At 48.9% G+C, this 27,500-nt stretch overlaps 2 protein-coding genes across 2 annotated transcripts in view; one reads left to right on the top strand and one right to left on the bottom strand.

Moving 5' to 3' along the window:
- LOC117395136 (small ribosomal subunit protein eS27) overlaps positions 1 to 2,509 on the top strand; it is a 4,136-nt gene extending 1,627 nt beyond the window's left edge. The window contains exons 2-4 of the mRNA XM_033993984.3: positions 40 to 148; positions 431 to 541; positions 2,122 to 2,509. Coding sequence (XP_033849875.1) covers positions 40 to 148; positions 431 to 541; positions 2,122 to 2,150 — 249 coding nt within the window. The 3' untranslated portion in view covers positions 2,151 to 2,509. The remainder of the gene's footprint in view (positions 1 to 39; positions 149 to 430; positions 542 to 2,121) is intronic.
- Positions 2,510 to 3,930: 1,421 nt separating this feature from the next.
- The window catches only part of LOC117965141 (nuclear pore membrane glycoprotein 210-like), a 26,837-nt gene continuing 3,267 nt past the window's right edge, over positions 3,931 to 27,500 (bottom strand). The window contains exons 3-40 of the mRNA XM_059007579.1: positions 25,937 to 26,068; positions 25,744 to 25,840; positions 24,700 to 24,850; positions 23,981 to 24,113; positions 23,690 to 23,848; positions 23,509 to 23,577; positions 22,911 to 23,017; positions 21,653 to 21,793; positions 21,397 to 21,534; positions 20,791 to 20,946; positions 20,205 to 20,403; positions 19,958 to 20,103; positions 19,455 to 19,670; positions 18,801 to 18,974; positions 18,276 to 18,468; positions 17,845 to 17,951; positions 17,161 to 17,265; positions 16,424 to 16,525; positions 16,155 to 16,283; positions 15,921 to 16,048; positions 14,813 to 14,945; positions 13,913 to 13,975; positions 12,681 to 12,860; positions 11,928 to 12,008; positions 11,181 to 11,312; positions 10,416 to 10,568; positions 9,830 to 9,915; positions 9,438 to 9,612; positions 8,894 to 9,069; positions 8,045 to 8,265; positions 7,788 to 7,924; positions 6,807 to 6,933; positions 6,509 to 6,658; positions 5,975 to 6,222; positions 5,480 to 5,684; positions 5,241 to 5,363; positions 4,602 to 4,676; positions 3,931 to 4,088 (exon numbers count right to left, since the gene is read on the bottom strand). Of these exons, the coding sequence (XP_058863562.1) occupies positions 4,009 to 4,088; positions 4,602 to 4,676; positions 5,241 to 5,363; positions 5,480 to 5,684; positions 5,975 to 6,222; positions 6,509 to 6,658; positions 6,807 to 6,933; positions 7,788 to 7,924; positions 8,045 to 8,265; positions 8,894 to 9,069; positions 9,438 to 9,612; positions 9,830 to 9,915; positions 10,416 to 10,568; positions 11,181 to 11,312; positions 11,928 to 12,008; positions 12,681 to 12,860; positions 13,913 to 13,975; positions 14,813 to 14,945; positions 15,921 to 16,048; positions 16,155 to 16,283; positions 16,424 to 16,525; positions 17,161 to 17,265; positions 17,845 to 17,951; positions 18,276 to 18,468; positions 18,801 to 18,974; positions 19,455 to 19,670; positions 19,958 to 20,103; positions 20,205 to 20,403; positions 20,791 to 20,946; positions 21,397 to 21,534; positions 21,653 to 21,793; positions 22,911 to 23,017; positions 23,509 to 23,577; positions 23,690 to 23,848; positions 23,981 to 24,113; positions 24,700 to 24,850; positions 25,744 to 25,840; positions 25,937 to 26,068 (5,327 nt within the window). The 3' untranslated portion in view covers positions 3,931 to 4,008. The remainder of the gene's footprint in view (positions 4,089 to 4,601; positions 4,677 to 5,240; positions 5,364 to 5,479; positions 5,685 to 5,974; positions 6,223 to 6,508; positions 6,659 to 6,806; positions 6,934 to 7,787; positions 7,925 to 8,044; positions 8,266 to 8,893; positions 9,070 to 9,437; positions 9,613 to 9,829; positions 9,916 to 10,415; positions 10,569 to 11,180; positions 11,313 to 11,927; positions 12,009 to 12,680; positions 12,861 to 13,912; positions 13,976 to 14,812; positions 14,946 to 15,920; positions 16,049 to 16,154; positions 16,284 to 16,423; positions 16,526 to 17,160; positions 17,266 to 17,844; positions 17,952 to 18,275; positions 18,469 to 18,800; positions 18,975 to 19,454; positions 19,671 to 19,957; positions 20,104 to 20,204; positions 20,404 to 20,790; positions 20,947 to 21,396; positions 21,535 to 21,652; positions 21,794 to 22,910; positions 23,018 to 23,508; positions 23,578 to 23,689; positions 23,849 to 23,980; positions 24,114 to 24,699; positions 24,851 to 25,743; positions 25,841 to 25,936; positions 26,069 to 27,500) is intronic.

Raw genomic sequence — 27,500 nt, 5'->3', positions numbered from 1 at the left:
GGTTGCTGACCCTGCGTTTTTCTTTCTCTCAATGTAAAGCTCGCGAAAGACCTGCTGCACCCGTCCCCCGAGGAGGAGAAGAGGAAGCACAAGAAGAAGCGTCTGGTCCAGAGCCCCAACTCTTACTTCATGGATGTGAAATGCCCCGGTACGGACGTGGTGTGTCCCTGTCTCTCTGTCCCTGTCTCTTGGTCATTCATGAATGCTTTTTTTGGGGCAACTTTCTCAAACATGTTGTTTTGACTGGGACTCTAACCTCTGTCGCAGAATCTTAACAGTGCGAAGCAAATTCAGAACTTTGTGCTTAATAAATATAGTGTGTGTGTATATGTTTGTCACTTGATTGGAAATGTAACTCGTAATAAGTAGGCGATGTTTGGACTGGTACTCTAATCTAACCCCTCTCTCCTCTCTCCCCCCCCCTCTACAGGATGTTACAAGATCACCACCGTGTTCAGCCACGCCCAGACCGTGGTGCTGTGTGTCGGATGCTCCACAGTGCTGTGCCAGCCCACTGGAGGCAAAGCTAGGCTAACAGAAGGTACGGGCCGGGCTGGGCTGGGCTGCCCCCGGACCAGGGGGTGGAATGTTTTGCACACTGTGCTGTCTGTTTCATACCTACACTGATTCACAGAAGAGAAAGCAGACCAGATTCAGCTTCTTTTGGATTTGTGCAACAGGAGTCTTATTTCCGTCCCTGTAGATAGATAGTCGTTGGTTGATGGAGGTTTTTAGGACAGGACAGTACATTGATGGAAAATGGGATATTTAGACAGATCAGGGATGGGAATCAGACTCCCGTTGCACAGCAGTGTGATCCAGTCCTGGTTTCACTGTGAGTTTAATAATCAGACACACCTGAGCTTGTTGCCTAGACACACTGGGGCTGATCAAGCTGGTAGCAGTGAAACCTGGACTGGGTGACACTGCTGTGCAACACAGTAAGATGATGTCTGATCAATGTGCTGTGGTTGAGTTTCCTTTCAGTGTTTTTTAATATTCTGCACTATTCAGAGTTTTATAGATCGGGATGTGAATATTTGACATTAGTCATATTCCTGTACTGCTCAAAACCCATCGAACCTCCGTGAAACATCTTTACAGAGATGAAGCCCCGTTGCACAGCAGTGTCACCCGTCCCAGGATGTGCCGGACAACCAGCCTTGCCTTTTACAATGTATTCCTAAAGCTGAGGGAACACAGAGACACTCCGCGGCTTGGAGCCTGGTTTCAGGAGACTGTAGGTTTCAGGCCACTGCGCAGCACACCAGGCAGGGAGACTTGGGGGTTTGATACAGCAAACCTCAAACTAGGTCTCCCGGGGGTCTCCTGGAACCAGCTTTCAAACCACACGTTCCTGAAAAAAAGAGGCTTTAAGTAAACTTCTACAGAATGTGATTAGCACAAATCTTGGACCCTAGTTCATATTCTAGTAGTGTTATTATACACAGCATCCTAGTTCATATTGTATTCTAGTAGTGTTATTATTATACACAGCATCCTAGTTCATATTGGATTCTAGTAGTGTTATTATTATACATAGCATCCTAGTTCATATTGTATTCTAGTAGTGTTATTATTATACATAGCATCCTAGTTCAGATTGTATTCTAGTAGTGTTATTATACACAGCATCCTAGTTCATATTGGATTCTAGTAGTGTTATTATTATACATAGCATCCTAGTTCATATTGTATTCTAGTAGTGTTATTATTATACACAGCATCCTAGTTCATATTGGATTCTAGTAGTGTTATTATTATACATAGCATCCTAGTTCATATTGTATTCTAGTAGTGTTATTATTATACATAGCATCCTAGTTCATATTGTATTCTAGTAGTGTTATTATTATACAGAGCATCCTAGTTCATATTGTATTCTAGTAGTGTTATTATTATACACAGCATCCTAGTTCATATTGTATTCTAGTAGTGTTATTATTATACACAGCATCCTAGTTCATATTGTATTCTAGTAGTGTTATTATTTGCACTGACTGTAAACTACACTGTGTTTAAATATGAAGACTTATTAGTAATAGTAATAGTTTTTCACGGTGAACACACACCTTTGGGAAGTGTCTTACCCCCCCCCTCCGCTCTCTCTGTGTTTTTCAGGTTGTTCATTCAGACGAAAGCAGCACTAGAAGGACGCCCCCCAGTGGTGTCATGTGAGATGGGTTGAGCTGCTTGTAATAGTCTCCAGTGAGCAGCTTCTAAGTGGTAGCCAGCCGGACCGACTGTGCTCTAGCAGAGACGCACACACACACAGGGGGAGCTGTCTGTCTAGCCAGGCGACGCTCTCTCGCTCTGTCTCTCTGTCTTGTGTTTATACCAGCCAGCGTCTTCTTTCTTGAACTCACCAGGCGGTTAGTGACGACAACGGGGGAGAGAGAAACCATCAAACGAAAAGAGAAAATGAAGAACGACAGCCGGCTGTACTGATTTCTACTGTGCTTGTAGTCTCAACCCATCTGACCTTTCAATAAATTTTGTTTAGAAAAGATTTGACGGCAGTCGTGTGTGTTTTTTTTTTTTTTTTTAAAGCGGGGCGAGGTACGTTTCTTTGGTGTGTTCTAATGCCTAAGAATTCTAAACTTTGTTTTTTGAATCGTAATTTATCATTTTCACAAGCAGAATTTGACACTGTTCCCTAATTAAACTCGAGTGCTGAATTTGGAAACCTTGAAAGAAACTTAAATTCAATGACAGATGTTTTGACTAGAAGTCTCTCAGTCTTCAGTGTAAATTCAGTGACAGCTGTTTCCACTAGAAGTCTCTCAGCGTCTTCAGTGTAAATTCAGTGACAGACGTTTCCACTAGAAGTCTTTCTCAGCGTCTTCAGTGTAAATTCAGTGACAGCTGTTTCCACTAGAAGTCTTTCTCAGCGTCTTCAGTGTAAATTCAGTGACAGACGTTTCCACTAGAAGTCTTTCTCAGCGTCTTCAGTGTAAATTCAGTGACCGCTGTTTCCACTAGAAGTCTTTCTCAGTGTCTTCAGTGTAAATTCAGTGACAGCTGTTTCCACTAGAAGTCTTTCTCAGCGTCTTCAGTGTAAATTCAGTGACAGCTGTTTCCACTAGAAGTCTTTCTCAGCGTCTTCAGTGTCAGCTGTTTCCACTAGAAGTCTTTCTCAGCGTCTTCAGTGTAAATTCAGTGACAGCTGTTTCCACTAGAAGTCTTTCTCAGCGTCTTCAGTGTAAATTCAGTGACAGCTGTTTCCACTAGAAGTCTTTCTCAGCGTCTTCAGTGTAAATTCAGTGACAGCTGTTTCCACTAGAAGTCTTTCTCAGCGTCTTCAGTGTAAATTCAGTGACAGCTGTTTCCACTAGAAGTCTTTCTCAGCGTCTTCAGTGTAAATTCAGTGACAGCTGTTTCCACTAGAAGTCTTTCTCAGCGTCTTCAGTGTAAATTCAGTGACAGCTGTTTCCACTAGAAGTCTTTCTCAGCGTCTTCAGTGTAAATTCAGTGACAGCTGTTTCCACTAGAAGTCTTTCTCAGCGTCTTCAGTGTAAATTCAGTGACAGCTGTTTCCACTAGAAGTCTTTCTCAGCGTCTTCAGTGTAAATTCAGTGACAGCTGTTTCCACTAGTTGTGTTCCAGCTGAAACGTGTGTCTCTGTATTAAAGTTCCTTTGAATATTTCTAAATACTTGATGCTTGTATCCTATCTGGTGTGTGTTACTCTTTTGAGTGATGCAGACCTGAGAGATTCAAAGCTTGTGTATGTTCTTTATAACCCTTATCTCTGCTTTGAAAACCATCACAGCTTGGTTTTTAACACACCTCCCCAAAAATAATTGAGAAACCCTAAACCTTCTTAAATCCTGTGACTTGACGTCTTGGTTTCTGCACTCTGACCCCAATCAAAAGAAACGAGTCAGAAAGCAAGAATCTTGCTGAAACAGTTTTTTTTTAATTGTCAGAATCCTCGTTGATTTGGAGAACTCACATAAACGCAGACACCGAGCTGGGGGGGCGCGTTCTCTCCCCCCCCGGCCGCTCTCTAGGTGCTCCACAGCCAGCGATGTCGGCGCCTCTGGTTTTGGGGTTCAGGATAGGGGACCCTATGATACAATCCATCACCTGGAATGCAGGACAATGCATTCAGTCATTATATAGAGAGAGCCGGGTTAGAAACTCACACTCTCCATTACAGAGAGCAGGGTTAGAAACTCACACTAGCCCTGCTGCTGCTGTACCCAGTCCTGGGGTTCAGAGCTCCCCTCAATGTAGTATTATTATTATTATTAATATAGAAATGATCAGGAGCCAGGAGTTTGAGCAGGGTTAGAAACTCACACTAGCCCTGCTGCTGCACCCAGTCCTGGGGTTCAGAGCTCCCCTCAATGAAGTCTATTATTTAAATGATCAGGAGCTTGAGCAGCCCTTGGTAAACATATTGCTCAACATGTAGCTCCTTCCCTTAACAGCTGCAAGGACTCCTCCTAACAGCCAACTACACCGAGCGGTGTGCTGGTCTTGTGTCGTGACGCGTGTCAGAAAGCAAACCGATTCATCGGTACACAATGAATCATTACACACACCCCACCCAAAAATGAGCGCCGTAAGGACCCCCCTAGCTCGGAGCACACCTACCCGAGAGGTGTGGGGGCGCTGTTGGGACGTAAACCACCGGCATGGTCCTCACACAATTCGCTATGGCGTTGTAGGCTGCAGGACACAAACACAGACACCTCAGCATTAACCTGACATCTCTGAGAGCAACTCAGTGAAAAAAGAAAAAAAAAAAACAAGCATAGGGAAGCATTGTAAAGCACAGAGAGGTCTGGTAAAGCATAGGGAAGCATTGTAAAGCACAGAGAGGTCTGGTAAAGCATAGGGAAGCATTGTAAAGCACAGAGAGGTCTGGTAAAGCATAGGGAAGCATTGTAAAGCACAGAGAGGTGTGGTAAAGCATAGGGAAGCATTGTAAAGCACAGAGAGGTCTGGTAAAGCACAGGGAAGCATTGTAAAGCACAGAGAGGTCTGGTAAAGCATAGGGAAGCATTGTAAAGCACAGAGGTCTGGTAAAGCACAGGGAAGCATTGTAAAGCACAGAGAGGTCTGGTAAAGCATAGGGAGGCATTGTAAAGCACAGAGAGGTCTGGTAAAGCATAGGGAGGCATTGTAAAGCACAGAGAGGTCTGGTAAAGCATAGGGAGGCATTGTAAAGCACAGAGATGGATGGTAAATGCCTTCACAGTATTGTTTCTAGCGAGGCGGTCGGCGCTGTACCTATGAAGACGGCAGCGGTCCCGGCGAGCACGGCAAACACAGTGAAGAGGAGGAGGTGGGAGGAGCCTGTGAGCTGCCAGAACAACCCGAAATCCCGGCACTGATCCCAGTCGGGCCCGGACTCTGCAGGGAGGGACACACACACAGAGAGATTACGACGGGATCGCTGTGATTGAGGAGTGAGTTTGACAGCAGGATGGGAGCTGATCGAGTGCTGGGGATCCCTGCGCCAGGCGTACCTGTGTGCTCGTCGCCCCGCACTGTGACCCCGATAGTGACGTGCTGCCCCGTCACCGCGCTGGTCAGGTGCAGCCTGGCCGTGGAGTCTGCCCCCTGCTGGAGCACAGAGGCACTGCTGGGGAACACAGAGAAGAGCAGGAGACCTGGAACCTGCAGGGACTGAACGGGATCACCCACCCTGATATCAGGACAGTCCGACCACACCTGGGAGTGAGGGAGAGAGGAGGAGGGGGAGGAGAGAGGGAGAGAGGGAGGGGGAGGAAGGGAACGAAGGAAGGAGGGGGAGAGGGAGGAAGGGAACGAAGGGAGGAGGGGAAGAGGAGGAGAGGGAGAGAGAGAGAAAGAAAAGCATAAAATGATAACACACACAAGAACCCTTTTAAATCGCTCGTCCTGCGCTAGACGGAGCCTCGCTCGTGGTACAAACTGGATTGTTTGTGGTGGTATTTTTATAACCCGGGGTGATTTTCCGCGAGCTGCGATCGCTCCCCTACCTGCAGGGAGTGCAGCAGGGCCGGGGTGCCCCGCACAGGGAGCTCGGCGCTGGGGTGCGTGCTGTTCAGCACCAGGGCGCTCGGGCTGGCGTGGAAGGCAGGCTGGAAGGGGATGGATGCAGAGGCCGGGCTGCCCTGGGGGAGCCATCGCAGGGAGGCAGACAGGAGGACTGAGGCAGAGGCTGTGGAGAGAGTCCTGAGGAGGCTGTCGGACTGGGGGCGCAGGGCCACGACGCAGCTGTACTGACCTGCGGGGAGAGGAGAGGAGAAGGAGATGACGTTTCTCGGGTTTATTTTTCATCACACGACGTCCCTTTAAACCTCAATCTGAAGCCCAGTTTGTAATGAAAAGTTTTCTCTTTATTGGGACGCGGAGACGGCTTAAGGAACTACTAATTCACATTTTAAAAAAAGATTCGGAAAATAAAAAAAACTGAAAAGTTAAAACCCTAAAGATCTGCGGTGCCTCTCTGATTACCCCTGCCCCCTGCCCCCTGCCCCCTGTCCCTTGCCCCCCGCCCCTGCCCCTCTTACCGGTGCTCGTGCTGTAGTGAGGGGACACTCTGAATGCCTGCTGCAGGACGGACTCCACACACGGGCCGCTGAACTGGAGGGAGCAGGATAGGTCCAGCTCCGGTCTGAGCGCAGAGTGGACAGCAGACAGCTGGACAGGGCTGCAGGGGCCTGGGGAGAGAGGAGGTGGACTGTCCCATCAACTGTCCCGGTCTCCTGACATTTTTCCTTCCTTTGAACACTGATGAAGTCACTAGAGCCCAAACGCTGGTCTGCTCACTTACCTCGGTCTCTTACAGTTTAAAGTTAGGGACGATACCTTTGAGATGGCTGGCAGTGGCTCCGATGGTCACAGTCACTCTGTACTCGGGGCTCCCGGGCGAGTTGGTGAGATAACGGTCTGCGGGGGGGGTGAGTGCAACACTGTCAGCAGCCCTGACCGTCACCTAGGCAACACGCAACAGGGGGAGGGGGGAGAGGAGACGGAGAGAGGGAGAGAGGGAGGAGAGCATTGGGGTTGTTTGGAGAGAGATTACTGATCTTGTGAAGCTACAGATGCATGCGATGGTTGTGATTGGCTGCTTGTGTGATGCACAGTAAGATCACATGGTCGTTTAACAATGGGAAAGCATAGGGAAGCATTGTAAAGCACAGAGAGGTCTGGTAAAGCATAGGGAAGCATTGTAAAGCACAGAGAGGTCTGGTAAAGCATAGGGAAGCACTGTAAAGCACAGAGAGGTCTGGTAAAGCATAGGGAAGCATTGTAAAGCACAGAGAGGTCTGGTAAAGCATATGGAAGCATTGTAAAGCACAGAGAGGTCTGGTAAAGCATAGGGAAGCATTGTAAAGCACAGAGAGGTCTGGTAAAGCATAGGGAAGCATTGTAAAGCACAGAGAGGTCTGGTAAAGCATAGGCAAGCATTGTAAAGCACAGAGAGGTGTGGTAAAGCATAGGGAAGCATTGTAAAGCACAGAGAGGTCTGGTAAAGCATAGGGAAGCATTGTAAAGCACAGAGAGGTCTGGTAAAGCATAGGGAAGCATTGTAAAGCACAGAGAGGTCTGGTAAAGCATAGGCAAGCATTGTAAAGCACAGAGAGGTGTGGTAAAGCATAGGGAAGCATTGTAAAGCACAGAGAGGTCTGGTAAAGCATATGGAAGCATTGTAAAGCACAGAGAGGTCTGGTAAAGCATATTAAAAAAAAACTCTGGTAAAGGCAGTCTAACAGCTCCTGTGTTAAACTCTTGTCAGGGGTGTGCTGAGGGAGTGTTCTGCTCCGGGTTCGAGGTGCTGTTCTGTACCTCTCTGAAGGTCTGCAGGCTCTCGCTCAGCTTGTAGTAAACCACCACTGTCCCAGAATCCTTCACTGCAGCCGCCCCCGTGGCGGAGTCGATGTGGAGGACGTGGCTGGAGGACACGTGCCACGAGCCGGTCTGACCTGCAGGAGAAAAAGACAACAACACGAGAGAATTCTTCTTATTAATATTAGCACAATTGTGATTATTCTGATTACTGATTGGTTGATTGGACCCCGGTTCTGGTACAGAAAACCCCTCACCCTCCTGGTTCACCAGCGCGGTTCTGAAGCAGACGAGGTCCCCGGCGCTCAGCGGGCCGCTCAGCTCGGGTGCGATGGCGTTCTGGGCCGGCACGGCCATGTAATCCGCCATGTTGGGGTGCTTGGGGTCCCAGGCCTCCAGTACGGTGACCCCCGGACTCGTGGTCTGAGCTGTGAAGGTGTGTGAGAGAGACTCGGAGCCCAACTGAAGGAGATCATCCCTGCAAGAACAGGGATCAAACTGCTCATCATCGCAATATTAATAATAATAATAATAATAATAATAGACTTCATTGAGGGGAGCTCTGAACCCCAGGACTGGGTGCAGCAGCAGCAGCAGCAGCAGCAGGGCTAGTGTGAGTTTCTAACCCTGCTCAAACTCCTGGCTCCTGATCATTTCAATATTAATAATAATAATAATAATAATAATAATAATAATAATAATAATAATAATAATAATAATAATAATAATAATAATACTAATAATAGAGTTCATTGAGGGGAGCTCTGAACCCCAGGACTGGGTGCAGCAGCAGCAGCAGGGCTAGTGTGAGTTTGTAACCCTGCTCAAACTCCTGGCTCCTGATCATTTCAATATTAATAATACTAGACTTCATTGAGGGGAGCTCTGAACCCCAGGACTGGGTGCAGCAGCAGCAGCAGGGCTAGTGTGAGTTTGTAACCCTGCTCAAACTCCTGGCTCCTGATCATTTCAATATTAATAATACTAGACTTCATTGAGGGGAGCTCTGAACCCCAGGACTGGGTGCAGCAGCAGCAGCAGCAGCAGGGCTAGTGTGAGTTTGTAACCCTGCTCAAACTCCTGGCTCCTGATCATTTCAATATTACCTGTTCGAGGTGAACCCGAGTCCGGTGTTTTCCGCGTGGAACTTGTCTCCCACGCAGTCGTAGAACTGGACCTGGAATGTGAGGCTCATTCCCAGCGGGAATCCCGACAGACTCTCCCCGTCAGTGGAGTGGAGCTCCGGAGAGGAGCTGATCCGCAGGTAAGAAACCGGGGCCACCTGAGAGAGAGGGAGGGGGGACCCCAAAACTAGGTTCTGATGCTCCTCCAATCTTAAGAGCGAGTGTCACCTTTCTCTAAGTCTGCCATTTCAAATCACGTTACGTAAACTGATTCAGTGTGTTAGTATCAGGCTTTGGTCTGTCTTTTTATTTAGATGCAGTGTAATATGCTTGTAAGTGTTTTGGGCGGCACTTCAGTATACTAGTAGTTTTATCCCTAACAATATAAAATTACCATAACAATTGTTATCTTTTTTTAAATTTTTTTATTATTGCTATTGTGGTTTTAATTATTATTATTATTATTATTATTATTATTATTATTATTATTATTATTATTATTATTAATAGTGGAATCCGTGGCTACCTTAACTCCAACGAGGATGGTCTGGTTGACCCCAAAGTGCTCCATGCAGGTGACCTCTAGGATCGCTGACCCCGTGGCTGCATGAGCCCTCAGCACCCCCGCACTGTCCACACTGACCACGGCCGGGCCTTGCAGACAGGGCTCCACGTTGTACTGGATCACACCCATACCGTCCCTGAAGAGCACAGGTACGATACAGGCTGAGGAGATACTGCAACAAATGCAGTCAGTGACAAACCACTAACTTTAAAAAAAAAATGTCTATGGAAGTTAACTGAATTTAGCAGACTGCTTTGGGGAACTAGCCCCAGAGTTGTTTAAACCAGTCCCGGGTTTTGTGAAACACGCCCCTGACCTCCCACACTGCGCCGCGTCTGGGCTTCCCTGCTCACCTGCTGGTTTCCAGTTGAAAGTTGGAGTTGGGAGACATGAGGATGGGCTCCAAGTGGCCGGTGGGGAGGGAGGCTTTCTCAAACACCTGCAACCAGCAACGAGAAACACAGTGTCACAGTGCAGCACAGCTAAACCAACACATCTACCACACAGCTCTGTGCTTTACTATGCTTCCCTATGCTTTACCACACCTCTCTGTGCTTTACAATGCTTCCCTATGCTTTACCACAACTCTCTGTGCTTTACAATGCTTCCCTATGCTTTACCAGACCTCTCTGTGCTTTACAATGCTTCCCTATGCTTTACCAGACCTCTCTATGCTTTACAATGCTTCCCTATGCTTTAACAGACCTCTCTGTGCTTTACAATGCTTCCCTGTGTTTTACCAGACCTCTCTGTGCTTTACAATGCTTCCCTGTGCTTTACCAGACCTCTCTGTGCTTTACCAGACCTCTCTGTGCTTCACAATGCTTCCCTATGCTTTACAATACATCTCTGTGGTTTACAATGCTTCCCTGTGCTTTCCCATGCTGTCACTGTGCTGTGCTGTTACTATGGGAGACTGTTTGATTCGGGTTAGTTTACCAGGATCTGTATCTCGTCGCTCAGCCCCTCTGGCGCCCCCGCTGGCTGGCTGTGGTTGCGCAGCAGCACCGTCACGCGCAGTGTGGTCCGGCCCGCTGTCCTGGTGCGCACCAGCATGGCGAAGTTCATCTCGGGAGTCAGCTTGACATTCGTCTGCAGAGACAGAGATAGGGGGTTGGGGTGTGTGTTGGGGTGTGTGTTGGGGTTGGGGTGTGTGTTGGGATGTGTGTTGGTATGTGTGTTGGGGTGTGTGTTGGGATGTGTGTTGGGGTGTGTGTTGGGGTTGGGGTGTGTGTTGGGATGTGTGTTGGTATGTGTGTTGGGGTGTGTGTTGGGATGTGTGTTGGGGTGTGTGTTGGGGTTGGGGTGTGTGTTGGGATGTGTGTTGGTATGTGTGTTGGGGTGTGTGTTGGGATGTGTGTTGGGGTGTGTGTTGGGGTTGGGGTTGGGGTTAGAGACACTGGGGCTGCTGCATATCCTATAAGAAATTTACCCATGTTAATACTCTGCATTTAACATACATGTTTATTAATATGCTTGCTTACGCTCCAGGGATGGGAATAAGACTCCCGTTGCACAGCAGTGTGATCCAGTCCTGGTTTCACTAGGAGTTTAATAATCAGACACACCTGAGCTTGTTAACTAGACACACTGGGGCTGATCAAGCTGGTAGCAGTGAAACCTGGACTGGGTGACGCTGCTGTGCAATGGGAGTCTTGCTTCCATCCCTGCAGCTCTCTGTACAGCACTGTGGCCCAGCCTTACCTGCCAGTGCCGGGGTACCAGGTCCAGGACGTCCCGTTTGCTCTGGGTCCAGTGGAAAGTCAGCCCTTGCCAGGAATTAGCGAAGGACATTGGGGTCTGCAGGCTGCTGCTGCCCATCACATACACAGGCATCTGAGAGAGAGAGAGAGAGAGAGAGAGAGAGAGAGAGAGAGAGAGAGAGAGAGAGAGAGAGAGAGAGACAGAAAGGCAACTAGAGTCAACTAGACTCTTCCATAGACTTTACAATGCTTGACTATGCTTTACCAGACCTATCTGTGCTTTACAATGCTTCCCTATGCTTTACCAGACCTATCTGTGCTTTACAATGCTTCCCTATGCTTTACCAGACCTCTCTGTGCTTTACAATGCTTCCCTATGCTTTACCAGACCTCTCTGTGCTTTACAATGCATCCCTATGCTTTACCAGACCTCTCTGTGCTTTACAATGCTTCCCTATGCTTTACCAGACCTCTGTGCTTTACAATGCTTCCCTATGCTTTACCAGACCTCTCTGTGCTTTACAATGCTTCCCTATGCTTTACCAGACCTCTCTGTGCTTTACAATGCTTCCCTATGCTTTACCACACCTCTCTGTGCTTTACAATGCTTCCCTATGCTTTACCAGACCTCTCTGTGCTTTACAATGCTTCCCTATGCTTTACCAGACCTCTCTGTGCTTTACAATGCTTCCCTATGCTTTACCAGACCTCTCTGTGCTTTACAATGCTTGTCTATGGTCCTGGTTACCTCAGTTCCGGTCCGGAGTCGAGTGACTGGCGCGTGGATCCTGACGGCTCTCAGCTCCCTCACCTCCACCTCAATCTCATCCTGCACAAGAGAAACCGGGTCATGCAGCACCCTGCGCCCCCCTGTGCTTCCCCCCCCACGGCTACACTCTGCATGTGCTGCAGCAGATCTGACCATGGCTCCCCACTCCAACACTTAGAATTACACTCCGTGTGCAATTTCATGAATGTCAATGACAAAGCGTTTAACCCACAACAGGTTCTATGCAAGCAGATTAAATACACTGATATCAGCTTGCCGTCTGTTTATTGAGTTGATCAACTGGCATTGCAATGCATTCTGGTACATTTATACCTGTCGCAGGTACCCTTTCACTTGATTAAGAGGAGGAAAACTACACTTACCAGAATGACTATTATTATTATTATTATTATTATTATTATTATTATTATTAGTCATTTAGCAGAAACTTTTATCCAAAACGACTTACAGAGACTAGGAGGGTGAACTATGCATCATCAACAACTGCTGCTGCTGCTGCTGCAGAGTCACTTCCAATAGGAGCTCGTTTGTTTTACGTCTCATCCGAAGGACGGAGCACAAGGAGGTGAAGTGACGCACACACACACACACACACGCTGAGCCCGGGATTTGAACCTCCTGGTATCAATCTAGCCCCTTTCTTTAACCGCTGGAGCAGCGAGTCTGAACTGTCCCAGCGAATGCTGGAGTCACGCGGTCACCCTGGCTCACCTTCGAGATCTCGATCGTGGCTCCTGTGGTCTGGTGGACGGTCCTCACCGCCCCCGTCACTCTCACACTCCCCAGGGACACGCCCGTCACCAGCCCCGCCTCCGTCACCGAGGCGACCGTCTCGTTGCCGACGGAGAAGTGGATGTGAGACCCGGGGTGCGGCCCTCCCTCTGACATCACCTGGAACAGGAAGTGACACGCTCACACAGAGCAAAGAGTGGAAACTGTAATGGGAGTCACATTATTATTATTACAAAGACATTTCAGAGGGCTGGATCGCATCAATATCAGGGTCTAGCGCTGTATATTATAAAGACATTTCAGAGGGCTGGATCGCCTCAATATCAGGGTCTAGTGCTGTATATTATAAAGACATTTCAGAGGGCTGGATCGCATCAACATCAGGGTCTAGTGCTGTATATTATAAAGACATTTCAGAGGGCTGGATCGCATCACTATCAGGGTCTAGTGCTGTATATTATAAAGACATTTCAGAGGGCTGGATCGCATCACTATCAGGGTCTAGTGCTGTATATTATAAAGACATTTCAGAGGGCTGGATCGCATCAATATCAGGGTCTAGTGCTGTATATTATAAAGACATTTCAGAGGGCTGGATCGCATCAATATCAGGGTCTAGTGCTGTATATTATAAAGACATTTCAGAGGGCTGGATCGCATCAATATCAGGGTCTAGTGCTGTATATTATAAAGACATTTCAGAGGGCTGGATCTCATCACTATCAGGGTCTAGTGCTGTATATTATAAAGACATTTCAGAGGGCTGGATCGCATCATTCTCAGGGTCTAGTGCTGTATATTATAAAGACATTTCAGAGGGCTGGATCGCCTCAATATCAGGGTCTAGTGCTGTATATTATAAAGACATTTCAGAGGGCTGGATCGCCTCAATATCAGGGTCTAGTGCTGTATATTATAAAGACATTTCAGAGGGCTGGATCGCATCAATATCAGGGTCTAGTGCTATATATTATAAAGACATTTCAGAGGGCTGGATCTCATCACTATCAGGGTCTAGTGCTGTATATTATAAAGACATTTCAGAGGGCTGGATCGCATCACTATCAGGGTCTAGTGCTATATATTATAAAGACATTTCAGAGGGCTGGATCGCATCAATATCAGGGTCTAGTGCTGTATATTATAAAGACATTTCAGAGGGCTGGATCGCATCACTATCATGGTGTATGATATATAAATTAATGCCCTACCTGCCTGCTGTTTCCAATGATCAGAGTCATTCTCCGGGGCAACAGCCTGAACGAAGGGAAGACCTGGAGACAACACACAACAAACATGTCTGTCTATCGGTCTGTCTGCCTGCCTGCCTGTCTGCCTGTCTGCTTTTCCCAAGCTTTTACTGTGCATTTACCATAGTTTACTGTGTTTATTAACATGCTTTACAATCACTTAGCCTTACAAAACGCTTAGCCATGCTCTTTCACTGTGCTTTATTAAACTTTGATATGCTTTTACCACGCTCCCCTGTGCTGTGCCCACAGTAAAAGCACAGTGGAAGCATAGGGAAGCATTGTAAAGCACAGAGAGGTCTGGTAAAGCATAGGGAAGCATTGTAAAGCACAGAGAGGTCTGGTAAAGCATAGGGAAGCATTGTAAAGCACAGAGAGGTCTGGTAAAGCATAGGGAAGCATTGTAAAGCACAGAGAGGTCTGGTAAAGCATAGGGAAGCATTGTAAAGCACAGAGAGGTCTGGTAAAGCATAGGGAAGCATTGTAAAGCACAGAGAGGTCTGGTAAAGCATAGGGAAGCATTGTAAAGCACAGAGAGGTCTGGTAAAGCATAGGGAAGCATTGTAAAGCACAGAGAGGTCTGGTAAAGCATAGGGAAGCATTGTAAAGCACAGAGAGGTCTGGTAAAGCATAGCGAAGCATTGTAAAGGACAGAGAGGTCTGCTAAAGCATAGGGAAGCATTGTAAAGCACAGAGAGGTCTGGTAAAGCATAGGGAAGCATTGTAAAGCACAGAGAGATGTGGTAAAGCATAGGGAAGCATTGTAAAGCACAGAGAGGTGTGGTAAAGCATATTAAAAAACAAACTATGGTAAATGCTTTGGTTAAACATGGAGAAAGCATTGAAGGAAAGCTGCGAAACCTCTGTGTGCCGGTGTGCGGAGCTCAGCCTGCGCCCCGATCTCTCCCTCGCCGTCACGAACACCTTGGTCTCCCCGAGAGACACGGCCTGAAGCACGTAGCTGGCGGTGACCTCGTCACGATCCGCGATCTTCCTGGGAAACAAACACAGGAATCAGGGAAAGAGGCGCGCTCCATCAGGAGAGACTTCCACTGACTCATTCACAGGGTCCCGTTCACAACCCAACCCAACCCAACTGAACCATGACAAACCATGCCAAACCACGCCATACCAAACCACCCAATACCATACCAAACCATTCCAAACCATGCCAAACCATTCAAAACCATACCATACCAAACCATTCAAAACCACGCCATACCAAACCACCCAATACCATACCAAACCATTCAAAACCATACCAAACCAAACCATTCAAAACCATGCCATACCAAACCATCCAATACCATACCAAACCATTCAAAACCATACCAAACCATTCAAAACCATGGCATACCAAACCATCCAATACCATACCAAACCATTCAAAACCATGCCAAACCATTGAAAACCATGCCATACCAAACCATCCAATACCATGCCAAACCATTCAAAACCATGCCATGACAAACCATGCCAAACCACGCCATACCAAACCATCCAATACCATGCCAAACCATTCAAAACCATGCCAAACCATTCAAAACCATACCATACCAAACCATTCAAAACCATGCCATGACAAACCATGCCAAACCACGCCATACCAAACCACCCAATACCATACCAAACCATTCAAAACCATACCAAACCAAACCATTCAAAACCATGCCATACCAAACCATCCAATACCATACCAAACCATTCAAAACCATACCAAACCATTCAAAACCATGCCAAACCATTCAAAACCATGCCATACCATTCAAAACCATGCCATACCAAACCATCCAATACCATGCCAAACCATTCAAAACCATACCATACCAAACCATTCAAAACCATGCCATACCAAACCATTCAAAACCATGCCATACCATTCAAAACCATGCCATACCAAACCAGCCCCTGGAACCTGCACAGAGCATGGACCCAGCCCCTTCCCTGCGTTGCAACAGCCAGCACCTACTCCACAGTGACTATCGAAGAAGCCGTGTGCACTCGGAGCTCCATGAGTCCGAAGTATCTGCTGTGGAAGGGGAGCCGCGAGGAATCCAGGACCCTCACATTGAGAGGAGCGGGCTGATTCACCTCCATCTAGAGGAGAGGAGAGGAGAGGAGAGGAGAGGAGAGGAAAGGAGAGGAGAGGAGAGGGGCAAACATACAACATTCACGAGACTTAAACTGAGAGGAGCGGGCTTACGTTGTGGATGAACTCCAGCTCGAAGTCAGAGATGTCGGACACGTGCAGGGCGACCCCTGCAGGCTCGGAGGACTTCAAGCACAGGTCATAGACATAGAGGAGAGAGGAGCCGGGTTTGAGAGGAGACACCTGCACGCACACACACAGGGGGGCAGGTTATAGAGGACACCAAAACAGCACAGTTCAATACAGTCCAATTCAATACAGCACAGTTCAGTACAGTACAGGGCGCCCCAGTGTCCCATTGCTTTTCTGTCCTTCTCTCTCACCTGCACAATGTTCTTTGCTTCCAGCATGGTCACCTCCACCACCTCTCTGTCCACAACCCTGACCAGGAAGTGACCCGAGCCCTGCGTCACGGTCAGGTTCTCCTGGGGAGGCACAGTGAAGAGTCTGTCCAGGAGCTGCAGGGGTGGGAATCAGACTCCCACTGCACAGCGGTGTGATCCAGTCCTGGGGCTAGTCAAGCTGGTAGCAGTAAAAACCTGGAGTGCGTGACACTGCTGTGCAACAGGAGTCTTATTCCCATCTCTGATCTATCTATCTAAATATCACACCAAGTTACTGCAGTCTTGTCTAGAAAATCAGCTAAAAACCTCCTTCAACCCACGACTATCTACCTACAGGGAGGGGAATAAGACTCCCGCTGCACAGCAGTGTGATCCAGTCCTTTAATATTCGGACACACCTGAGTTTGTTACCTAGACACACTGGTAGTATAACTGCTATGCAATAAGGGTCTTATTGACATCCCTGTTACCTAACTAAATAATTCCCTAACTGTTCCGTTAGCTCTCAAATGTATGAGCTAACGGAAAAGTATTGGCGCGTGTGTGTGTGTGTGTCTCACCAGCACGTCTCTGTGGTTGAACACGGTGTGTGTATGTGTGTGTGTGTGTGTCTCACCAGCACGTCTCTGTGGTTGAACACGGTGTGTGTGTGTCTCACCAGCACGTCTCTGTGGTTGAACACGGTGTGTGTGTGTGTGTGTGTGTGTGTGTCTCACCAGCACGTCTCTGTGGTTGAACAGGGTCATGCTCTTCTGTTGCAGAAGCACGTCCTTGACCAGGAGCAGCTCCAGGGAGGCGGAGGTGGGAGGCAGGGAGACGTCCTGCCGGGGAGAGCAAAGGGTTAAACCAGACATCAGCTCTACAAACAACAGGGTGCTCTCAAACTGAGTCACCTGCAAAGACAGAGAGAGAGATGGAGAGATAGATAGATAGATAGAGATAGAGATAGAGATAGATAGACAGACAGACAGACAGACAGACAGATAGATAGATAGATAGATAGATAACCAAGATAGGATAGAGACATAATTAAAAAATAAAACAAACAAAAAAAAGTCTATATGAACATAATTTAGATCTTTTACTTAACATCATGTCATCAAACTACAAAATGATATCGCCAAAAAAAAAAAAAAAGTCTACTGGAAGGAAGCCATAATAGTCGTACAGTATTTCATGTCAGATTTCTATTTGTCAGTTTTTTCGTTCAGTATATGGAAAGCGATACAAAGCGCTGGTGTGTAATTCAATATGTTAACGTCACATTGTTCAGCAGCTTTCATTGGACTTTATGAAGCAGTTTTTTTTCATTCTAAAGGTGATGCAACACTTTTGGCCAGAGCTGTACACACACACACACACACACACACACACACACACACACACACACACTACCCTACCCTGTGGAAAGGCTCCTTGGTGTCGCTGGCACCGTGCTGGTAGCTCATGAAGCTCGCTGTCACCGTGCAGGACCCTGTCCGTCGCTGCGGCTCGAAAACCTGGAGCCCTGAACCAAGAACGAGCCACACAGAGACCCCGTGAACCCTCGCAGTGTACTCTCTCTACACTGCTTGCACTCTGTGTGTGTGTGTGTCAGTGTGTGTGTGTCAGTGTGTGTCTCAGTACCTGGGTGTGTGTCTCAGTGTCAGTGTGTGTGTGTGTGTGTGTCTCGGTGTCAGTGTGCGTCTCAGTGTGTGTGTGTGTCTCAGTGTGTGTGTGTGTGTCAGTGTGTGTTTCAGTCTGGGTGTGTGTCTCAGTGTCATTGTGTGTGTGTGTATGTGTGTGTGTGTGTGTGTCTGTGTGTGTTTGTGTGTGTGTGCGCGTCTCGCACCGTGCATCTTGAGCTGCCCCTTCTCGTCGGCTCGGAGCTCCATCTCCAGGCCCCTCTCCGCAGGGAGGCTTAGCAGGGTCTGGTTGGACGAGCTCCACTCGATCAGCAGGGAGCTGAAGTTGTCAAACTTGGTCCTGTGCTGGTCAAAGGCAGCCAGCTCCAGCACTGTCTCCCTGGAGCTGGAGATAGGAACCTGGGGGAGAGAGGGAGAGAGTGGAGAGAGAGAGAGAGAGAGAGAGAGAGAGAGAGAGAGGGGAGAGAGGGAAGAGAGAGGGGGGAGAGAGGAGAGAGGGAAGAGAGAGGGAGAGAGAGGGGGAGCAAAGACTGCTTCCAGATCAAGGGGTTCATATGGGGGAGTTCTGTGAGATACAGAGGGGCTCCAGAGATATCCAGTGGACAGCTCAGCTCTAAATGTGTAACATTTGGAAAACAGTGTGTGTGTCTCTCTGTATGAGTGTGTATCTCTGTGTGTCTCTGTATCTCTGTGTCTCTGCTTGCGTCTGTGTGTCTCTCTGTCTCACTCACGGTCTGCCGGTGGTGCTGCAGGATTGGGCAGGGCTGGCTGGGGACGGGCTCCTGGAGCAGGGGAGAGAGGGCCAGGCTGGCGGGCAGGGCGCACACCAGCTTCACCTTCACGGCCTCCGCAGCGGGATGCGGGTTCAACACACCCGGCAGGTTACCAATCCGGAACGTCAGCCACTGCCAGAGAGAGAGAGAGAGAGAGGGAGGGGGAGGGAATAACAGAGAGTCACATGGTATATTATATATTATAAGTGACTGCCCCCCCCCCCACTTATAATAATATCTCTGAGAGTGGAGATCTCACAGTCAGAGTGTCAGCGACAAAGCCTTCCACACGCTGAAACCACAACAGCATCTACAGAAGCACGTTGGATACGTTAGTATCAGGCTTTGGTCTGTCTTGTTATTTAGATGTAGTGTAATATGTTTGTAAGTGTTTTGGGAGGCTGCCTCTAATCAAGTTGAGAGCGGCTTTCTGTTTGTATGACAGCCCCCCCACGCCACCCCCCCCGACACAGCAAAGAGTGAGAGAGAATGAAACACCGGGAGACACCCGACACTTAGAGAAACACACAACAGGTCCTGTATAAACACATGGAACAACATATACCATTACTAGACCCCTACCCCAACCCCAACCCATCCCCATCCCCTCACCTCTTCCCCCAGGCTGGTGCAGGTGACCCGGTAGCCGTGCTGGTTCTTCTGGACCTCGGGCTGGCCCAGCTGCACGATCCGGACCCCCTCCTGCTCCGAGTCTGGACGCAGTTCTGTGTAGAATCGAGACGGCACCAGGATCCAGGGCCGGGGCCCACCTTCGAACAGCAGAACCCGATCAGAACCTGGGGTGACCAGAGCCTCCAGAACCAGCGGCTGAAATACAAGGGGGGAGGGCGGGGTATTTACTGGAACAGCTAAAAATCTCCTCCAACCAATAACTATCCATCTACAGAAATGGGAATCAGACTCCCGTTGCACAGCAGTGTGATCCAGTCCTGGTTTCACTGTGAGTTTAATAATCAGACACACCTGAACTTGTTACCTAGACACACTGCGGCTGATCAAGCTGGTAGCAGTGAAACCTGGACTGGGTGACGCTGCTGTGCAACAGGAGTCTTATTCCCATCCCTGCATTACAGGCGTGTGATTGCCTGTCATACCTGCAGTGGCCCGTAGGTGGCGATGGTTGCGCTGGCGCTGAAGGGCTCCTGCTCCGGTAGAGAGCTGGCGGTCAGCAGGACGTGGCCCGGACTGACCGCCTCCAACCGAAACCCGCTGCAGAACTCAGGACCCGGGTGCAAACGGCCTGCAGATACAGAACCGATCAGATCAGAACCAGTTCAATACATACAGAGACAGACACAGAGTCAGAGACAGACACACACACACACACACAGACTCACACACCGTGCAGCAGAGTGAAGACCCCCTTCCTGTCCGGGTGCAGGTGCAGGCGCAGCAGGGAGCAGTCTGTGAAGGGGAGGGGCTCCTGGCCCGGGGGCTCCCTCAGTCCCAGCACCGTGAAGGGCAGGTCCAGTGTCCCCCCCAGCACCACGTCAGCCTGCTGGGGAGCCAACTGCATGAACCCTGGCCTCAGCACATACACCTGGAGAGAAACACACAGTACACAAGAGAGAGGCAGGTAGTGAGAGGGAGGGACAGGGAGTGAGAGGGAGTGAGAGGGAGAGTCTAGTAATGTGGTCCCATCTCCACTAACCTCAGCAGTCAAGCCAGGTATGCATGGCTGGGTTCTCATTGCTAGGAACTGGTTTATGACCTTGTAGAGATATTCTTTAATATGCACACCGCCTTGTACTGCACAGCACTGTGATCCAGTCCTGGTTTCACTAGGAGTTTAATAATCACACACACCTGAGCTTGTTACCTAAGACACACTGGGGCTGATCAAGCTGGTAGCAGTGAAACCTGGACTGGGTGACACTGCTGTGGAATAGGAGTCTGGATTAGACAGTGTGGATGAAGCTCCTGGTACCGTGGTCTCTCCGTGGTGGGTTGGGTTCTGAGAGTCCCGGGCCCGGATCACACTGGTCCCCAGCTCAAGGCCCGCCAGTACCGCCCCCTTCACCGTCACCGTGGAAACGCTCAGGTTAGAGGAAGACCAGGTGAAGTTACCACTGCCGCCCTCCACCTGAGGAGAGAGGGGAGAGGGGGAGAGGAGAGAGGAGAGATAGGAGGGGAGAGAGAGAGGAGGGGTGAGATGAGAGGGGAGCGAGGAGAGAGATAGGAGGGGAGAGAGGAGAGGGGAAGAGAGAGGACAGAGGAGGGGAGAGAGGAGAGGGGAGCAAGAAGAGAGGAGAGGGGAGAGAGGAGAGGGGAGACAGGAGAGGGGAAGAGGAGAGAGAGAGAAGGAGAGGGGAGCGAGGAGAGAGAGAGGAGAGGGGAGCAAGGAGGAGAAAAAGCAGAGTGGAGAGAGAGAGGGGAAAGAGGAAAGGAGAGGGGGAGAGAGAGGGGGAGAGAGGGGAAGGGAGAGAGAGAAGAGACACACAGAGAGAAGAGACAAGGAGACAAGTAAAAGTTTTTTGTTTGTTTGTTTTAACAATGTGAAAGCGCTTGCTGGAGTGGGGCAGGTGTAACGCACCTCGATTTGATGCCGGTAGATCCCGTTGTTTGGTTGCCAAGGAAACGCCAGAACCTTGGGTATCATAACGATGGGGCTGTAGATGTGAACTTCTTGCAGGTGGCTGATTGGAGGACTCAGGGATAGGACTGAACCATTCTAGAGGGAGAATGGGGGGGGGGATAAAACATGGACTGTTCTATAAGAATACTACTACTACTAATAACAATACTAGAGTAGGGAGTCTTGTTTCCAGCCCTGCATGTCAACGCCCCACCTGCGCTGTGACAGACACCAGCGTGGCTCTGACGGCCGTGGCTCCGGGCTGCAGGGTCCTCACGTGGAAGCAGGACCCATTCTCCGTGGACAGCAGCCTGTCGAAGTACTCCACTGGGATTTCGTGGACGATCTTTATATTCTGAGACGAAGAAAAAAAACAAAAGCAACACACACTTTGTGTTTATTGACTGCAGCTCGGGCCAGAAGTTTTGCATCAACTAGAATTTTAGGAATGAGACATAATTAAAAAAAAAAAAAAAAAAAAAAAAACTATATGAATATAATTTAGATCTTGTAACATTGTGTAATCAAAAGAAACTACAAAATGATATCGCAAAAAAAAAAAAAAAGAAAAGTCTACCGGAAGGAAGCCATCATAGCAGTGCAGTATTTCATGTTAGATTTCAAATTCACATTTTCCATTTCAGTTCAATATTTGTGGAAAACTATACAAAGTGCTGGGTGTGGAATTCAATATGTTAACAAGGGAACATTATTCAGCAGCTTTCATTGGACTCTATGAAGCTGAGGGAGTTCATTCTATATAGAGGGGGTGGAATTCAATATGTTAACAAGGGAACATTATTCAGCAGCTTTCATTGGACTCTATGAAGCTGAGGGAGTTCATTCTATATAGAGGGGGTGTAATTCAATATGTTAACAAGGGAACATTATTCAGCAGCTTTCATTGGACTCTATGAAGCTGAGGGAGTTCATTCTATATAGAGGGGGTGGAATTCAATATGTTAACAAGGGAACATTATTCAGCAGCTTTCATTGGACTCTATGAAGCTGAGGGAGTTCATTCTATATAGAGGGGGTGGAATTCAATATGTTAACAAGGGAACATTATTCAGCAGCTTTCATTGGACTCTATGAAGCTGAGGGAGTTCATTCTATATAGAGGGGGTGGAATTCAATATGTTAACAAGGGAACATTATTCAGCAGCTTTCATTGGACTCTATGAAGCTGAGGGAGTTCATTCTATATAGAGGGGGTGGAATTCAATATGTTAACAAGGGAACATTATTCAGCAGCTTTCATTGGACTCTATGAAGCTGAGGGAGTTCATTCTATATAGAGGGGGTGGAATTCAATATGTTAACAAGGGAACATTATTCAGCAGCTTTCACTGGACTCTATGAAGCTGAGGGAGTTCATTCTATATAGAGGGGGTGGAATTCAATATGTTAACAAGGGAACATTATTCAGCAGCTTTTTTGACTTGGAAGTATTTTTTCAAGGACATGCTTACATCAGACATGTGGATTCTGTTGCCGGTGATGTCATAGACCTGCACTGTGACCTCATAGTGACGCCCCGTCTCCAGCACCCAGTGCTCCCCAGGGTGCACGCTCAGAGCTGGGACACAGAACAGAACCACATTGGACCCCTTCGGATTTGCTGGCAATACACTGGCTGTGAGCTAGATGGCGCTGCCCTTATACAAGTGTCCCGCAGTAAAAGCACAGCAGTGTGATAACGCACAGAGAGGCATGGCAAAGCATAGGGAAGCATTGTAAAGGTATGGTAAAGCATATTAAACACATGGGAGTGTATGGAAGTCAATAAAAGTCAATGAAAGTCTATGGGAGCCTATGGAAGCCAATGAAAGTCAATGGGAGTCTAGGAAAGTCAATGAAAGTCTATGGGAGTCTATGGAAGCCAATGAAAGCCAGTGAAAGTCAATGGGAGTCTATGAAAGTCAATGAAAGTCTATGGGAGTCTATGGGAGTCAATGGAAGCCAATGGAAGTGTATGGAAGCCAATGGAAGTGTATGCAAGTCAACTGAAGTCAACTGAAGTGTATGGAAGTCAATGGGTCAATGGAAGTCTATGGAAGTGAGTCTCACTGAGAAAGCTGGCCTCCACTACGAAGATGGTGCAGTTCGGGAGTTGAGAGGAGGCCTGCATGTGGATATCTGTGAGGGAGAGCTGAGGAAACAAACAGCAATCTGCAGCGTTGAGATTTCACAGAACCCCCTAACCCACCCCTCTCCACCCCTCTCCCCCCCCACCTCCCCCCCAGGATACTGCTGTAGTGCAGTACGAGGCTGGCCTGGCCCGGCTGCACAGCGGTCACTCTCACACTCTCCTGCTCGATCGTGGCCACGGGCTGCTCGGGGTCTCCGGCCTCGCTGACCAGCTGACCCTGCAGCTGCAGCCTGAACTCCGGGGAGGGCAGCCGGACATCTGGGAGCCGACAGACAGGGGGGACAGACACAGAGAGGGAGATTAATAATAAGACTCCCATTGCAGAGCAGTTTGAGCCAGTCCAGGTTTTACATGAATTCTAACTGTGAGCTCCCCCTCCCCCTCTCTCACCAGTGTCTCTGCCCTGCTGTCTCCTCCACACTCTGTAGTAGGCGTCTGCCCCCACGAGCAGGTACAGGTCCTGGGGGGGGCTGAGCAGGATGTTCTCCAGGATGAGCAATCGCACCGTCGCAGCGGAAACTTTCTGCAGGAACACTGAGCCGTGAGAGGAGCTTCCCAGTGAGAGCACCGCACAGTGGAGCACAGCACAGCACAGTGTAGTACAGCACAGTGGAGCACAGTGGAGCACAGTGTAGTACAGCACAGTGGAGCACAGTGTAGTACAGCACAGTGGAGCACAGCACAGCAACAGGGAGCGCATGAGCAAGCATTGTAAAGCACAGAGAGGTCTGGTAAAGCATAGGGAAGCATTGTAAAGCACAGAGAGGTCTGGTAAAGCATAGGGAAGCATTGTAAAGCACAGAGAGGTCTGGTAAAGCATAGGGAAGCATTGTAAAGCACAGAGAGGTCTGGTAAAGCATAGGGAAGCATTGTAAAGCACAGAAAGGTCTGGTAAAGCATAGGGAAGCATTGTAAAGCACAGCGAGGTCTGGTAAAGCATAGGGAAGCATTGTAAAGCACAGCGAGGTCTGGTAAAGCATAGGGAAGCATTGTAAAGCACAGAGAGATCTGGTAAAGCATAGGGAAGCATTGTAAAGCACAGAGAGGGATGGTAAAGCAGATTAAAAAAACAAACCCTGGTAAACTAACGACATCTGAATCTACTTCACCTTGTAGCCGGGCTCGTTGATTTGAACCCTCAGCCTGGCAGGGCCGCTCCTCAGGCCCGACACCAGCACCAGATCCCCCTGCTTCCCCTCAGCCTCCATGTTGAGGATGTACTCGGGAGGGGAGTACTCTGCATCCGTAAACCAGACAAACCTGAGAGAGGAGGCAGCAACGCAAACACAGACACAAGCTAGAGGTGTGTGAGTGAGTGTGTGTGTGTGTGTGTGTGTGTGTGTGTGTGTGTGTGTGTGTGTGTGTGCGTGTGGGTGTGCGTGTGTGTGTGCGTCAGTCAGAGCCGGATAGGACTAGCATATAGGAAAAACACAGCACAGTGTGATAAAGCACAGGGACAGTATGGAAAACCATAGGGAAGCATTGTAAAGCACAGAGAGGTCTGGTAAAGCATAGGGAAGCATTGTAAAGCACAGAGAGGTCTGGTAAAGCATAGGGAAGCATTGTAAAGCACAGAGAGGTGTGGTAAAGCATAGGGAAGCATTGTAAAGCACAGAGAGGTGTGGTAAAGCAGAGGGAAGCATTGTAAAGCACAGAGAGGTCTGGTAAAGCATAGGGAAGCATTGTAAAGCACAGAGAGGTCTGGTAAAGCATAGGGAAGCATTGTAAAGCACAGAGAGGTCTGGTAAAGCATAGGGAAGCATTGTAAAGCACAGAGAGGTGTGGTAAAGCATAGGGAAGCATTGTAAAGCACAGAGAGGTGTGGTAAAGCATAGGGAAGCATTGTAAAGCACAGAGAGGTGTGGTAAAGCAGAGGGAAGCATTGTAAAGCACAGAGAGGTCTGGTAAAGCATAGGGAAGCATTGTAAAGCACAGAGAGGTCTGGTAAAGCATAGGGAAGCATTGTAAAGCACAGAGAGGTCTGGTAAAGCATAGGGAAGCATTGTAAAGCACAGAGAGGTGTGGTAAAGCATAGGGAAGCATTGTAAAGCACAGAGAGGTCTGGTAAAGCTTATTAAAAACCATGAGAGCCACTCTCAGCTTGGTTAGGAGGCAGACACCCAACGCTTGTAGGATGGCGTGAGAGTCGCTACCTGACTCTGTCAGGGGAGTCGGGGGCTGCTTCAGTCTCAGGGTCCTTCACTGCACTCCACTGGAAAGTCAGCCCTGCCAGACTGCTGAAGGTGTTCCCTGAGAGAGCAGGAGAGAGGCGGGGATGGGAATGAGATTCCTGTTGCACAGCACTTTCATCCAGTCCAGGTTTTTAAGAGCTTGATTAGTCCTCACCCTCCTGGTCCAGGGCTCTGACGGACAGCTCTAAGGGAGAGTCGTCCAGGTAGAGCTCCCGGGTCGTGGAGACGATCTCGATGCTGCAGATCACATCCACCACGACACTGCAGCGCAGCACCTGACCCGTCACTGAAACACAGGACCAGAGGAACAGAGCGTCTCAATACAGAGCAGAGAGGAACACACACACACACACACACACACACACACACACACACACACACACACACACACAGATCACATCCACCACGACACTGCAGCGCAGCACCTGACCCGTCACTGAAACACAGGACCAGAGGAACAGAGCGTCTCAATACAGAGCAGAGAGGAACACACACACACACACACACACACACACACACACACACACACACACACACACACACACAGATCACATCCACCACGACACTGCAGCGCAGCACCTGACCCGTCACTGAAACACAGGACCAGAGGAACAGAGCGTCTCAATACAGAGCAGAGAGGAACACACACACACACACACACACACACACACACACACAGATCACATCCACCACGACACTGCAGCGCAGCACCTGACCCGTCACTGAAACACAGGACCAGAGGAACAGAGCGTCTCAATACAGAGCAGAGAGGAACACACACACACACACACACACACACACACACACACAGATCACATCCACCACGACACTGCAGCGCAGCACCTGACCCGTCACTGAAACACAGGACCAGAGGAACAGAGCGTCTCAATACAGAGCAGAGAGGAACACACACACACACACACACACACACACACAGATCACATCCACCACGACACTGCAGCGCAGCACCTGACCCGTCACTGAAACACAGGACCAGAGGAACAGAGCGTCTCAATACAGAGCAGAGAGGAACACACACACACACACACACACACACACACACACACACACACAGATCACATCCACCACGACACTGCAGCGCAGCACCTGACCCGTCACTGAAACACAGGACCAGAGGAACAGAGCGTCTCAATACAGAGCAGAGAGGAACACACACACACACACACACACACACACACACACACACACAGACAGAGGAACAGAGCGTCTCAATACAGAGCAGAGAGGAACACACACACACACACACACAGATCACATCCACCACGACACTGCAGCGCAGCACCTGACCCGTCACTGAAACACAGGACCAGAGGAACAGAGCGTCTCAATACAGAGCAGAGAGGAACACACACACACACACACACACACACACACACACACAGATCACATCCACCACGACACTGCAGCGCAGCACCTGACCCGTCACTGAAACACAGGACCAGAGGAACAGAGCGTCTCAATACAGAGCAGAGAGGAACACACACACACACACACACACACACACACACACACACACACACACACACACACACACACACACAGATCACATCCACCACGACACTGCAGCGCAGCACCTGACCCGTCACTGAAACACAGGACCAGAGGAACAGAGCGTCTCAATACAGAGCAGAGAGGAACACACACACACACACACACACACACACACACACACACACACACACACACACACACACACA

The sequence above is a fragment of the Acipenser ruthenus genome, chromosome 35 (assembly GCF_902713425.1).
Source record: "Acipenser ruthenus chromosome 35, fAciRut3.2 maternal haplotype, whole genome shotgun sequence".
Classification (NCBI taxonomy): Eukaryota; Metazoa; Chordata; class Actinopteri; order Acipenseriformes; family Acipenseridae; genus Acipenser; species Acipenser ruthenus.
This window is presented reverse-complemented; position numbering and strand designations above follow the sequence as displayed.